Source organism: Centrocercus urophasianus, unplaced genomic scaffold (assembly GCF_019232065.1).
Source record: "Centrocercus urophasianus isolate 14NV4802_14NV808 unplaced genomic scaffold, USGS_Curo_1.0 seq_10, whole genome shotgun sequence".
NCBI classification, from domain to species: domain Eukaryota; kingdom Metazoa; phylum Chordata; class Aves; order Galliformes; family Phasianidae; genus Centrocercus; species Centrocercus urophasianus.
The window spans coordinates 43,574,143-43,588,970 of NW_024884142.1; the positions used below are offsets into that span (position 1 = coordinate 43,574,143).

The 14,828-nt window shown below is 33.8% G+C and overlaps 1 protein-coding gene across 1 annotated transcript in view; it reads right to left on the reverse strand.

Moving 5' to 3' along the window:
* TRDN (triadin) overlaps positions 1–14,828 on the reverse strand; it is a 206,521-nt gene that overhangs the window by 106,915 nt on the left and 84,778 nt on the right. The window contains 1 exon segment of the mRNA XM_042827318.1: positions 3,883–3,954. Within this exon segment, the coding sequence (XP_042683252.1) occupies positions 3,883–3,954 (72 nt within the window).

The following is a 14,828-nucleotide window of genomic DNA, read 5'->3' on the forward strand; positions in this document are numbered from 1 at the left end:
TTCCTTCTTTCTTTCTTTCTTTCTTTCTTTCTTTCTTTCTTTCTTTCTTTCTTTCTTTCTTTCTTTCTTTCTTTCTTTCTTTCTTTCTTTCTTTCTTTCTTTCTTTCTTTCTTTCTTTCTTTCTTTCTTTTTCTTCTACTTCGTGTATTATCACAAATAATAACAAGATGGCAAAGAGCAGTCAAAGGAAGGAGAAATTTTAGAACCTATCATGATCCATTAGCAGATCAGAACAATTATGTTAATCACTCTTCCGTAATGCTCTTCCATTCAAAGATGTGACCTTTTTAGGACAATATAGCCTGGAAAATCGCACTCACATGCAATGATGTTCAAAGCATTTTTGTGATACAATGCTCTTCAAAGTACTTTTGTGCTACAAAGCATGCTATTGGAGATCACAGGGTAATGTGCATTAAGATGTCTTCCACTGAGAGGATTTAGATATAGCCTTCTCACAAAGATACTCGTGAAAAAATGAAGACATATTTTTCTGTAACAGTTAATATGAAATTTTACTAATAACTAACCAAGCTTCTGAACATGGTTTTGGTATTAATTGTCTAACTGCAGCATCTTCCCTAGAAATTGCTCAGCCATGTCAGAGGACACAGCAGGATTGTCTTTCTCAGAGGCAATAAAGAAAGCTAAAAACTGTGTGATCTCGGAAAAAAACGTCAAGACCTGAGAAAGTAGATTCACAGAGAACCAACATTCATTGCAGAGCAGCCATAGGATGTCAGTGGATAACAAAACACAAGAAAGTCACCATTAAAAGAGGTAGAGAAGACAGTCACAGGAGATGCATATTAAACCCAGAAGTTCAGAGAGTCACAGAAAGCAGATTTGTTTAAGTAACAGTCAGTTCCAGTTTCCTCTCTAGATAGCAGCTTCACAGTGCTAGTTTGAGAGAGGTGGGAGTGAAGCTTCCAGAAGTGTAAGAGAAACGATTTTAAATGAGTTGTTCTATTTCATGGCTGGTAAGTAAAGGTTTGGAGACCTGGAATTCAAATAGAAGTTTGAATCCATGTCTTCATCTCCATAGATTCCCTTTTCCTCTTTCTCTTGCTTATTGCTTCTGGATATTTTTGTTACTTTGTTTTCCTTTGGTTTAGTTTTGTTTGCTTATACTTTTCTGTCTGTAACCTAAAACTTCAAAGCCTTTTTGAACTTTGAATGTAGGATCTCAAGATAGCAGTGCTTTTTTAATAGAGCCTAAACACCATGAAGTAGGACAGTAATGATAGTTCTTTCCCTTCTGACTAAATGAGTACAAAGAATTTTACTTTCCTACTTGGATATAACTGAAAAGTTCAGTTCATATTTATGTACTTCAATGCTCTATATTTCATACTGAGAATACAGCATACAAGTTAAGATTTTCTTGTCAGAAAGTTTTCCTACAGAGATAAAGGGAGGTCAATGACAAGCAGAAAATGATTGAGATTTAAAACATAACAACAATGTGCTGATTGTCTAAGAGACCTCATGAATTCAGCGGAGCATGATTTCTACTTAGTATTGAATATTAGCCAGGAAAGACTTTCTATTTTAAGATATTGGAATGCCTAGTAATATTAGAAATATCTGGTACATACTGCCATTATTTTCACATTATCAGAAATCAAGAAATCAAGAAGATTACTTAAGAAGACAGGTGCAAAACAGAGCAGTAATGAAAACATCTCCATCTAGAAAAAAAGAATCAAATCTTTTCAACTTTTACTAGCTGCATACTTTTGTATTTACCCTCTGTTGCTTAACTGGAAAGCATAGGGTCTAAATAGATTATTTTTTTCTGTGACAATTATTCTCTTATTTCCAACAATTCTACCTTTTCTTCAGGGTTTGCCAAAGTCCTTTCCTAAATTACATTTCTCAATTAATTAATGATTGTACTTGTTCACTATCCTGAGAAGTTATCATACTTTAGAATAAAAACCAGTCCTTTCAGTAATATCTAGGGATGTACTGCTCAAAAAGGCATGATAAACATTAAAAAGAACCAGATAGACATCCTCTTGACCATTCCAGGAATTCAGACATTTTCTGATATCGTGTCAAATTTTCTTATAAATTACTTATTATTTTCCCAAGATCTGAAATAAAACCTCAGAGTTTAAGGCACCTAAAGCATGGAAATATATATTTGTTTGTTTCTCATATATATATATATATATATATATATATATATGTATATATATACACACACACATATATATATAACACAGTACTACATTATAATAATTTTTAACATCTACATTTTACAAGTTATTCTTCCTTTTTTCTTTATTCCAAAAATCTTACATGGATATTGTATCCTAGTGATAGGCTTTATCCTTGAAGAGAATTTAGTTGAATGATTCTGAGCAGAAAATCTGCCCCCCAGTTTGTTTGCCAAATGAGTGTCTAATTTACATTCACAATTAACTCAATTGCACGCATAAATGAGCTAATGAAACACAGAAATGTGTAAATGGTCATAAATACTCATTTCCATGCGCAATTGCAGTAATTGCATGCGCCTCATGATTTTGAAAATCAAGAACTTCACGCTAATTTGATGCTAGTTTATGTTGTGCAACAGTTATATTTAAGATTAAGCTTATCACTCAACAAATGCAGCCATCTTTTTCTCCTATGCGCTTTTCTGCTTTTTCCTTTTTCTTTTTCTTCTTTTTTTTTTTTACCATTATGGCGAATTGGTGGATAACAGTGTTTAACGTGGACTTCTTTTTGCTGACAAGCAGGGTTTAAACATTTGCCTCAAACTGGCAAAACTACAAACCTATTTATATACGGTGCTGTGTCTCTGTAAATACTGATTTATACTCCTTCACACAGTGTATCTATTAAGAAATAGCATGGTGTATTGTGTATTTTTTTTTTCGTGAGGTAAAATGGAAAAAAAGATACAAAGTCACTTAGTTGCTCTTATCCAAACATTCTGATTCACAGTAATCACATTAGAGAAATATCAAATTAATTTAAGTCTTTGTTTCAAGTTTCAGGTTTTGCTAAAAGCTCTCATATTCCATTTACAAATGCAGGCAAATCTAGCATCTTGTTAATTAGGCTGCTACTATCCCTTTGTTTTGTTTTGTTTTGTTTTTTTTTTGTTTGTTTGTTTTAACTGCAATTTATTTCTGAATAGATTAAAACTAAGACCTCTACTAGCAAATCCCATGGTGTGACTGACTTCCCTATATGAAATCTGCTAAATAATTACATAAGAAGACTAACATATTTTGTATCAATAAGTATTTTGATGTAGAGACCAAGAATGCATGTTGCAGTAGTTGTTTTAAGTCATCATACATAGTCCATTTTAAAATCTAAAGGCTTATTTCAGGAATCTCATTGATATGATTATACTGTAAGCAACATAATTCAATTGAAGTGTCAATCTTCTGAAAGTAAGATCTAACTTTATACGTGCATATTATTTTTCGGTGGTTTTAACAATTGGGATAAATATAAAGCCAGAAATATTATCTTCATTACCGTAGAAAATACACAGAAAAAATGTCTGAATAATAATAGCTCAAAGATTAATCAACACAAATTAAGAGGATAATGCTAGTTGTGTTTTATAGTTAGATGGCAACATATAGTTGGACACCATCCAAGGCATTTTAGAGATTGGGCTTTGGTTTGAAATCTATTTCATGCAGGCAATCCCCTGAGCCATCTGTGGGACTACTGAAAGTAATTTTTAGGTCTTGCAATGCAAACATGTTTATATTCATTCATTCCCTAGGTCTAGAAACTCGAAGGTTTTGTGTTATTGGTTATATTTATAAAAATATTAGTAATCCAATAGAACATCAAGTTAAAACATAGAAATCTACAAAGGAGGAAAAAAAAAAAGGACAAACTTGCCTTCAATAGCTGCTGGTTTCTTTCTTGGACTATGCTCTAGAAGAAGACGAGGTGATACCATTTCCTTATGTCCTGCACGTGAATATACAGGTTAAGAAACATGGAAAATACATTAACTAAAAATCTGAGCAAGGAAGATGATTTCCCTTCAGAATTGCTCATGTATAAAATATTACATTTCACACATATCTGTTATCTTCCAGACACCATAGGAATAAAACGTATTTCTAAAAAAATATAGTGATTTAACTTTAAGAGATGCATTTTAAATCAATAAAGACCAAGTGACTCAAGCATGTGCTGAAATGCTTACAGGTCCATTTTTCTTCATGAGATTAAAAACCTCAGAAGAATAATACTATAATAATAATGTTACATATTCATGATGTCTGATCTACGGTAAAAGCATGTTTTCTTCTGGCAGGCAAATGATCTTCATTTTTCCTTCTAGTCCACTTATTACGAATGTCTAGAAACTCTGCTAAAAAATATTATGCTTCCCATCCTTATGTACTGCTCTTAATTACCCAACACCAAACAGGTTGTACATTTGTAAATACTGCTTAACTTCTGATTCCCACTGCCAAGTGAAATACCTCAACTCTCTTGGAGTTATGAACTGTACTTTCTCATAGATTTAAATTGGGCTTTTTTGTATTAACCAGATACCCAGTATTCACTTTGTTTCTTCAAGTATTAACAAACACATATTTATTTTCTAGTTTATAATGTCAATTTGAGGTTTCCTGATTTTCTTCTGTTTATTTTTTTAATATCTGGCATTTATTTTTATTCACTATTATGTCATTGTCACTTGGACAGCACAGTTTCTCTAGTATCCTGTGAAATACATGTATTAGTGGAATACAATACAAGTACAGTCATATGCACCAGCACACACTGCACAGGAGCACACATGCAATCAGGCTGTTAGATTTCAGATTCAGCTCCACAGCAAAAACTCAAATGCATGCCTTGTGCTTGGTGGTAGACTCAGAAGAGAAATAAAGATTGAAACGAGCCTTGGAAATTGGAGTATCATACTTACCCTTCTCATTTACAAAGGCATTTATACTCATGAGAATGCATGAGAAAAACATCATCTTGAAGGTAGCAGTGGGATTTGAGCACCATGAGAAAAACATCATCTTGAAGGCAGCAGTGAAATTTAAGCACCATAGTCTCAAAGTTTTTGTATCTCATCAGCGTACATATGATTGCAGGCAAATAATTTGCAATCTTACTTTACCTGCTAGATTATATAAAATATCACACATGGAGTTACTCAAACTAGACTTATATGCCCGAGCCACTGATAAAATTAATGTACTTAAGGCACTACACAACAACTGGTAAATATCTCAGGTTTTAGACGTATTTCCTGTCTTGTCAGTAGTCACAACTGAATATTGATTTCATCACAGAATGTCACTAGCCTCATGTGACTGAAATGAGCAGTAGGCAAACTTCAGGAATTCAGATGTCTAGCCATAATTTTCCACTTTCTGATTCAAAAAAAACATCTTGCAATTGCTAACTGAGCTAACAAGATGCTGAGTAGCATTTGTTTCCAGTGAGAACAGAAATATTACATCTATAACCTCTGTCAATGTACAGAAACTCCATTAACTGTTAATTCAGTCTGAACATCCTAGTTCAGAAGGAAAACTGAAACAATGTAAATTTTAATGAAGAATGAGCAAATAATATTATTCTTTCTGCTAGTTTTGATTATTTGCTTGGACAGTTGTTAGATATTTGTTTTTATTTTATGTTTAATTTGTTTGTATTTATTCTAGATCACTATACTAGATGGACAAAAATGATAAATTTTACAATTTACATCAATTGCCTTGTATTAAAAATAATAAAGTACAGTGCCTCAAAATGTTGAGTAGGTAACTAGTAAGAAAAGGTAGCCAATAATTTGGATTTCAGAGTGGTATCTACTGTGTGGAGCACTGACCTAACACTTTTAGGTCAAAGTATAGGATGGCCCTATTATTTTCCTGTTCTTTGCTGCTGCAGCAGTTAGCTAATGATTGCACCAGTGCTAGTTAGTATAATGCCAGTGCAATACCACTTATTGCTAATGACTTGTCAAATTCTATTTTACAGTTTTACAAGTTTTAAGCAAATCATTTATTTCATGCAAATTGATCACATGATCTGAGAGTGTTTTAAGCACCAAAATCTTAAGATTCACAGATCAAAAACTTTCCCTTAGGCCAGAATGTTTGTTCTGAACAGGTTCCCATCCACTCTGATAAAAAGCCTCTTTAATGTTTCCATGTGTTATTAAATGTATCTCTATTCACTTTGATGGGAATGCAAAGGACACTAGCTGAATAAATATTTTATCCATTCTTTTGATGAAATATGTTAAAATGGTTACCCTAAGTCAAATTTCTTCTCTCTTCCTTTTTCTTTCCTTTGTAAGTTATAAAGTACATGTGGCTTTCTGCACTATGGAAAACTCATAAATTAAAAATGAAGAATTGGCCTCAGTATATCAGACCATTAGAATGAATGATGTCTGCTATCTTGACAAAGCAGTGGCCAGTTGGACATATATATGATGTAAATAAGAGGAAGGCAGGATATGTTTAAAGATCCCTGTAGATGATCAATCTAATTTGTGAATTACGAGAAGTCATTACACAGAATACTGCTATTATTATTGGACATACAGTTACCTCTTTGCTTTATAAATGCAGCCACACCATAACTCCGGCTTTTATAGACTGCATGTTTGTTTGCTCCTCTTTTCACATGTAGTCTTTGTTTTTCCATCATGTGATAAGCTAAACAATTTCACAAATATTTATTAGGGTTTGATTCCCCCACAGGCTTGTAGTTGCAAACACAAAAGTGTGTATAAATTTCTATGCATAATCAATCAGTTCACGTAGTTGTACTACAGACACATCCATATATCTATATATGATATTGTAAATAGCAATCTGAGAATAGATACAGCTGATGGAGACTGACAAAGAATTAAATATTTTGACTTTAAGCTCACTGGAATGCACTCACCAAGACAGAAAATGTCATGTTAAGACTATCTTCCTGTACTGCCTGAAAGGAAAAAAACCTGCTGCAAAGATAATTAGGAGCTGTAAGACACTAGATACTAAAATGAATACTTCATTGATACTAAGCTACAGTCCTCAAGATCTGTGAAACTTCTCTCATCGACGTTTATTAAAACATTTGAGTTGCAATAAAGAAATTCCTTCTGACTTGGTTTATGGATATTTTAGATTTTATATTGCATGATAAGGAATAAAAGACAAACTATGATTATCTGAGAAATGATACCACTGTGGAAAGCATTTTGATGACTGTAAACTTCCCCATATCACAGAATCATAGAATGGCTTGGGTTGAAAGAGATGTTAAAGCTTTCCTTGATGCCACCTTCTAGATCAAGTTGTCCAGGACCCCATTCAACCTGGCCGTGAGCATCTCCAGGAGTGGGGCATGCACATCTTCTCTGGGCAATTGGCTCTAGTGACTCACCACTCTCTGAGTAAAAAAAATTTTTTTAATATCTAAACTAAATCTCCCTCTTTCAGTTTAAAGACATTTCCACATGTTCTATATGCCTGGGTAAACAGTTGGTCTCCCTCTTGTTTATAAGCTCCCTTTAAGTTCTGGAAGGCTGCAATGAGATTTCCTCAAAGACTTCTCTTCTCCCGACTAAACAAGCTCAACTACCTCAGCCTTTCCTCACAGAAGAAGTGCTCCAGCCTTCTCATCATTTTTGTAGCCCTCCTCTGTACTTGCTCCAACAGCTCCACTGATGATTTCCTCATATCCAAGTTTTGGTTATCTGAACATCAGGAATCCTACAGGCCAACAGTACCAATGCTTTGGCAACACTTTTCAAATAGTACAGAAAAATATCTTCAAATAATGATTTGCCAGATGTGATATTCTTCCTTAAAGATAGTAGGGAAAAAGAAAAAAAAAAAAAAAAAAAAAAAAAAAAAAAAAAAGATCATCAGGTAAGTGAACTCTGCAGAATCATTTATTATGAAACATAGATTCAGATCAAATGTTTCGTGAAGCTCAGATGAAGAAATGGACTAGGAGAATGAGATAAGACTGCCAAATATGCTTTTAGAGGACTGAAATCTTAATGGAATCCCACTGTTCTGTCTAGGCTTCGAGTTTTGACATGTAACTTACTTGAAGTTAAAGTTCAGCCACCCTTGTTGTTAGTCATTATTCTTCAGAAGTTAGGCTTTCACTGTTCTGAGGAAGGTTGTTGCCACTTAGCATACGTGCATGAAAAACTACGAACAAATCATTTTGCATTGTGATAGAATAGCTGAGGATCAAGAGACTGTGTAACTGTTCTGAATAATAGCAATACTCACTTTGGGGAAGGAAGAAAGGAAGGAGCTGAAATGCAGGCACCCTAAATAGGTAATCTTTCTGAGAAAAGAATACTTCTGCTAATGTGATGGCTTTCTGTAGACTAGTAAATTAAATAGTGCCTGGAAATATTATTGGGTTCTGGAATAAAAATACACATAGCATGCAACATTGTTTGATTGATATCTGACAATTTTGATTGGTTGGTGCCAAGTAGCACCGTCTCAAACAGTTCATTGGCTCAGTTTGGGAGTTAGCAAGGTTCCATTCTCAACAGACAGATGAAACAAAGACAGCCACTTTTACCTAGAGGAGATGTTATGAATGTGGATGATTGCAGCAGAAGGAATAAAATCCAGACAATAGTGGTAATTGAGTTTAATTTAGTTATCTAAATGAAAAGTGATAACAAAATACTGTCAAAAGGGAAAAAAAATAGTTTAAATAGAATCTTAAGGGGCCTTCTGCAACTCAATTTTAAACAGTTATGATAGAAATAATGTATAATAAAAGGAACCTTTCAAGGAAGTCTGTCCTGGTAGACAGTAAGTACTTCAGTTTTTCGATTGCACTCAGGTTATGGGCGCTTATAAATGGATAATAGCATGACGTGCAGTGAAAATCTCATTTTGCATGGGGTTGATATCAGCTAAGGAAGAACATTTTTACAGTATGTCTAGCAATTACTAGTGCTTTAAATTTTCGAATTCTGTATCATATTCTGGCTATTTGCCAGTCATTATTATGATGCATAAGAAAATGTTAAAACTATGTGTTCCACTTGGGTTTTAAATAGAGCAGATAGCACTGGAACTCTACTTAGTGTCTAAATTGTGCATAAAGCATTTTATTGAAAGATACTCCTCCCCCAACATAGATAACAAATCCTAGCTTATTAAAAGTAACCTAACAGCCTTGGGGGGTCAAACACCTATTATGCTATAAGCATGGACTGATAGGTTTAACAGTAAAGGTGCAGGAAGGATGGTTGCAAACTGATAATCGAAATGCTTTTTGGAGTATAGTAAGGTCAAAGATTAAATTTCCTTTCTCAACAAGTCAACTAAATAGCAGCAGCAACTTTATAGTCTCCTGTTTTTAATATGTAGACATTTGATTTCATCCTTTAGTTTTAGTGATGCATTCCTATCTGTAATTACATGTTCACACCTATACAATATATGAGATACTTGTGCATGTATGGGCACATATGTACATATGTATATATATATACATGCAAATCTATGTAGGTTTTTTAATGAAGTTTCTGAAGAGAAAATGTTTGTCTTGTTCAACCTGGCTTAATAAATGAACAGGTATGAATTTCCGTTGGATCCTTTTCCCAGAGCTTGTGTGAACATTAGTTTGTACATTTTCATGTAGCTACTAAATTTGCAGGTGGGAACTTGCTTGATATATTTTTCTCTTCCTGTGGTTTTGTATCTCACACTGTACAAATGCACATATGAAATATAAAATTGATACAAGCAAGAGACAGAACGGTAGAGCTGTGAGAGTGATATTCGCTGTTTTAACCTACAACCAGCTTTACTAGTTCCAACCAGAAATTTATGCAATGTATCTTAGTCACACCAGAGAGCTGAGCAGTTAAATTCACTTACAACAATATATCTGTTGAGAATTCTTTTCAAGATATTTTTACACATCAAGGTTCCAAAATCCCTCTTTCACTCAATACGTATCTTGTGAAAACTGTTGAAATTTTTTTGTTCAAAACATTAAAGTCTGTAAGAATAAAGTTTTAACTTTTTTTTCCCCACTACACATTAAATCACATGTTCTGACATTAAAAGGAGGTAATTGAATAGAAACATCAGATTTATAGTGTTCTGGCATCTCCACTTCATTATGGCACCAGTAATCGCACCGTACTTCAGCTGTACATTGTGTAGCAAATTATAGTCAGCGTGGCCAAGAGTTAATGAGTGGGAAGTTTATTAATATCATTTCATGTGGGTTTGCTTCTGTACTATGTCATCATCACATGATACTCAGCTCCCTCTGCTGTCCCTACTTCCTCCTGCTACTTATCATCTGCATTTTAGTGTGTTAAGATAATCCTACAAGTTATGTTTAGAAATATTTAAAGCCAAATCTCAAGAAACTGAGTTCATGGGAAGTGAAAACGAGTTATTCTATGAAAATAATAGGCTGCTATTGTTGCACACTGGAATGCTAAAAGACTGTACAAGCAGATTATAAAATGAAGAGACATATCCAGCTTTTCCCTCTCCTTAGATAGCCTTTAATAAATTGGTATCATGTCCAGCAATCCCCAGTATAATTAACATGAATGTATAGAGTTCGTACAGATTAATACTTTTTGCAATATGAAGTACTGACTTCATATAATTAAAATGGATAAAAGAAAACAGTGCAATTAAATATTTTCTGCTAACAAACAGAATGGAAGGGACTGATAAGCTGTTATGGGGAAAGGCAATATGCTGACTACGTCAAGGAATCGCTGCTCAGTAATTTGCAAATTATTTGTATTTGGTTTATCTATACATACTATCATTCCAACTGTCATTAGTCCAAATACACTCAGTTCTAAACTCAGGAAAGCTAACTGGACATTACTTCAGGACAGCAAAAACTTTATATTGTTTTAAAAAAAAAAAATGCATGTGCCAAGTCTTGTTAAACAATGACACCACGATATTAGCCAAGTCAAATTACAAATCTCTCACTGTGATCTCATACAAATCTCTCACTATTCTCACACAAAATCTCACACAAATGCCTCACTATAATCAGATATATTTGCTAATAATGAATACAGTTACTATAGAAATCACTGGAAATCCAACAGAACCCAAATAGATGTGAGCACAAACCAAGAAGTTTTCAACCTCTCTTCTTTTCCAGAATGAAAGCAATAAAAGGTTGAGTTACCTGACCATCACCAAACAGAGTGAATCTATAAACATTTTGCAGTTAGGGAGAAAAGAGCTGAGAAATTCTATTAGAACAAATATCAGGATTAGGGCACAGTTTTGCAGAGGTGTTTCTCCTGTTTCTCACTCCTACTGAAATCAATGAAACAAAAGTATTAGGTAGGCACTAAGTTTGTAATATCTTTCAAGGTTAGACTCTTTGTTATTAATAAAGTATCGTTTTGATAATACAGAATTTTTGAAATTTGAGTCTAAAATTTATATCCCTTAAAATATGTGATGGTGTTAAGTTTAATGTAACGCTTGTCATCAAATGTTGTTTCTACAGCACAGCAGTATACTTGGCTTGAAGTATTTCAGGATGAAACAATTTCCAGTGAAGCTTCTGCCTTTCTATAAATAATGGGAAGGATGGTGGGATACTCTGGAACAGACAGACTCTAACTGGAAATAATCATCTCTTTATCCAAACTCATTTTGCTTAAGTTTGATTCTTCTGCTCCCTTTTCTTTTTGCCAGGAAAGATTTTGTTTTTTGCAGGTGGCTGTTTTAGGATAGACAGTCCTGAGATCTACTTTCATGAATTCCAGTCCTTGTGCTGCAGGTCTTTATGCTGATTTTTGGGAAACTGACTTGACTTATCATACCATATTTTATTTATTTATTTATTTATTTTTGTGACATGGATATTTAAGCTTCTTTTGTTTGGCGCATTCAGAAAATGAATGCTCTCTATGTACTTCCAAAAAATTATTTCTCATCATATTTTTTTTCCTTTGCCCCTTCTGTCATTTCCAAAATGCTATTGTCTTTTCTTCAACTTTTCATACTTTTTGGAGTAGCATTGCTGATTTCTTGGCTGAGCCAACAGCTGCTCCCATTTATGCAATTTGAAATCTTATATGAAAACATGTCATTTTATATCTTTATTTGAACAAAATTGTTGCTTGAGTATTTTTAGAATACTTCCTGAATGTTTGCAGGCTCTTTTTCAACCAGCTTTAGACTTTTAGAAGTTAACTTTTAGGCAGTTAAATCTAGATAAGTCACCCGAGGGATCCATTTATAGTCAATGGAGAGAAATTGGTACCTTCAAAGGGTGATTCATCTTTTCTATCTTAGGCATCTCTTTTAGGATTAAATTGTTCTCTAGAGGCCTCCATTTCATACCATTGGCTATAAAGACATCTAAAGGTTAGAGTTTGGCAATTAACTTTTCGATATGTATGTGAGGAGCAATGAATTACAAACATTTCATTTTGCAGTTGTACTTAAGTATGATGCTATATGCCACCAAAATATTTCAGGACTAAAATTATGAGCCATGCATGTTCCCTCCCCACCCCGAATAACTGCAGCCAAGTAGTGTAATGCTTTCCAACCACCTGGGAATTCTATAAATGAAGATCATATGGCATGAAAGGATTCTGTTGTCAAGCCTACAAAAAAAATATAAAAATATTACTGATATTTAATGTTTTTTGTGTGCATTGAATGTCTTTTGAACTCTGTGTGCTATTTACTCTGTCAACTCTGTCACATAACCATGTATTGAATGACAAAGCGAAAAAAGAAGGGAAGGAAACTTCCATCTTTGCTAGAAGAATAATCTGTCAAGATAAAGTTTGAACCCTACTAACTGAAGTTTGTCAGAGGTATTTGCCACTGACTTTAGTTACAGACTGTTACCAACCTTGCTTGTAATGTTATCTCAGATCTCTTGATGAAAATCATTAACAATTCCTACAAATAGCTAGTTTTATGGGTTACAAATACAGATACTGTCACCAAAACCTACAATATAAATAACCATTAGGTTATTTTCAATATACTGATTTTTAAAAGCTACTCAACAGAGGACTGAATCTAAAAACCAAATACATATGCTCTTATATGCTGATACTTGTTTTTTTAGAAACAAAATTTTGTTTCTTTTATCTTTGCATGCTTTCTGAGTAACTTAGTTTCAAAACTAAAGTGTCTTTTGATTTTAGATTTTTTAGGTACTATTAGAGAATTTTTTGAAATGACCTTTGATTTGTAATTTTATGAATGAACTATATGAAATATCTGTATGTAATAAGAGAAGATTGCCCCAGTTTGCCCAGTTTGCCCAGAGATGTGGTGTATGCCTTGTCCCTGGAGACTTTCAAGGTGAGGCTGGATCAGGCCCTGATCAATCTGATCTATCTGTTGTGCCCCTGTTCATTGCAGGGGAGTTGGACTAGACAACCTTTAAAGGCCCTTTCCAACTCTAAGGCTTATAAGATTCTATGATTCTAAGAATAATAATAAAAATGCAGTAATACTGAAGCAATAATTTGTTAATATAATCTTTCATATTCAATTGATTTATTTCCATTAAAATCAAGAATTTAGCCTCATACCATCAAAGGCTTTGGCTTTATATTATATCACAGAGCTGATTCCATGGAGTGCTATTAAAAAAAGGAACTATTAAAAAAAGGAATCAATTCCTCTCTACAGAATCAGAATGCCAAGCATTCCCTGGATAGCTGCTTCTGAGACAGTGAAAGTCATTTGAAATTTTTTTTGGCAAAGTTACAGTAAAATGCCATAAGAGTGTTGACAGATGCAGCTTGGTGTGCCAGCATCTGGCTCTGATTCACAGTGGGATGATATAAACAGGCAGTAACAGATAGCTGTTTTGCCACTGTGGGACAGTGTCAGGATTGTGTGCTGATAACGTCTCTATTAGAAGATCAATGTCATTTCAGAGTTTACTTAAATAGACACATCTACTGGGGTGAGAAGGGAGTCACAGAGAACAACAAGATTGAAATGACACCAGTAGACATTTTCTCATAGCTTTGTACAACAAAATTGAAATGTAAATCCAGCAATATTTAGACACTAAATGACAGCTAAAACTATTGCAAGAATTTATCATTAATAAATTAGTTAGACATTTTCCAACAATTAATACATAATTTCCGTTTATTACTTCTTTGTTTTCAGACTGTACTCAGAACTCTCCGAGGAGATCACTAGTGTAATAAATACTTCTATCACTGAATCATCTCCATTTACGTCAGCTGCAGAAAAAAATGTACTGACAAGTTTCATCATAGGAACCTTTTTTTTCCATAAACAACTATGGATAAGCAACTGCCAGCTCTAAACATCAATCTAAATGAGTCTCCATAAATTTGGGGGTACAGCTCTACCTTCAGATGGAGAAAGTTGTCACATATCTTCCCTGTTTAAAAAGAAAAACTGAAACATTTTCACAGCTTTCAAACTCTTCCTTTAGCATTTCACTAACGTAAATGTCTGTGTTGCTTATTTTGGACTCTAGAGAAGAGGACTACTGAATAGGGTACAACAGAAAACATATATTTCCCTCTGCCAAATAATAGTAATAATAATAATAATAACAATAGTTATATATGTGGATTGTCTATCCAGTGTTCTCTGGCAAATTTGAAAGAGTGTAACTCTGCCAGTATTTTCTCTTGCTGAACCCCTCTGAACAAGAAGCAAATATCGTCTTATTCTCTTATTGAATATGATTGTTTTTCCTGCATCAGTATACAATGAGAGGAACTCCACTCGTAACAAAGTTAACCCCATATAAATCTGATGTAATAGTGTGAAAAGTTAAACAGTGCCATTGGC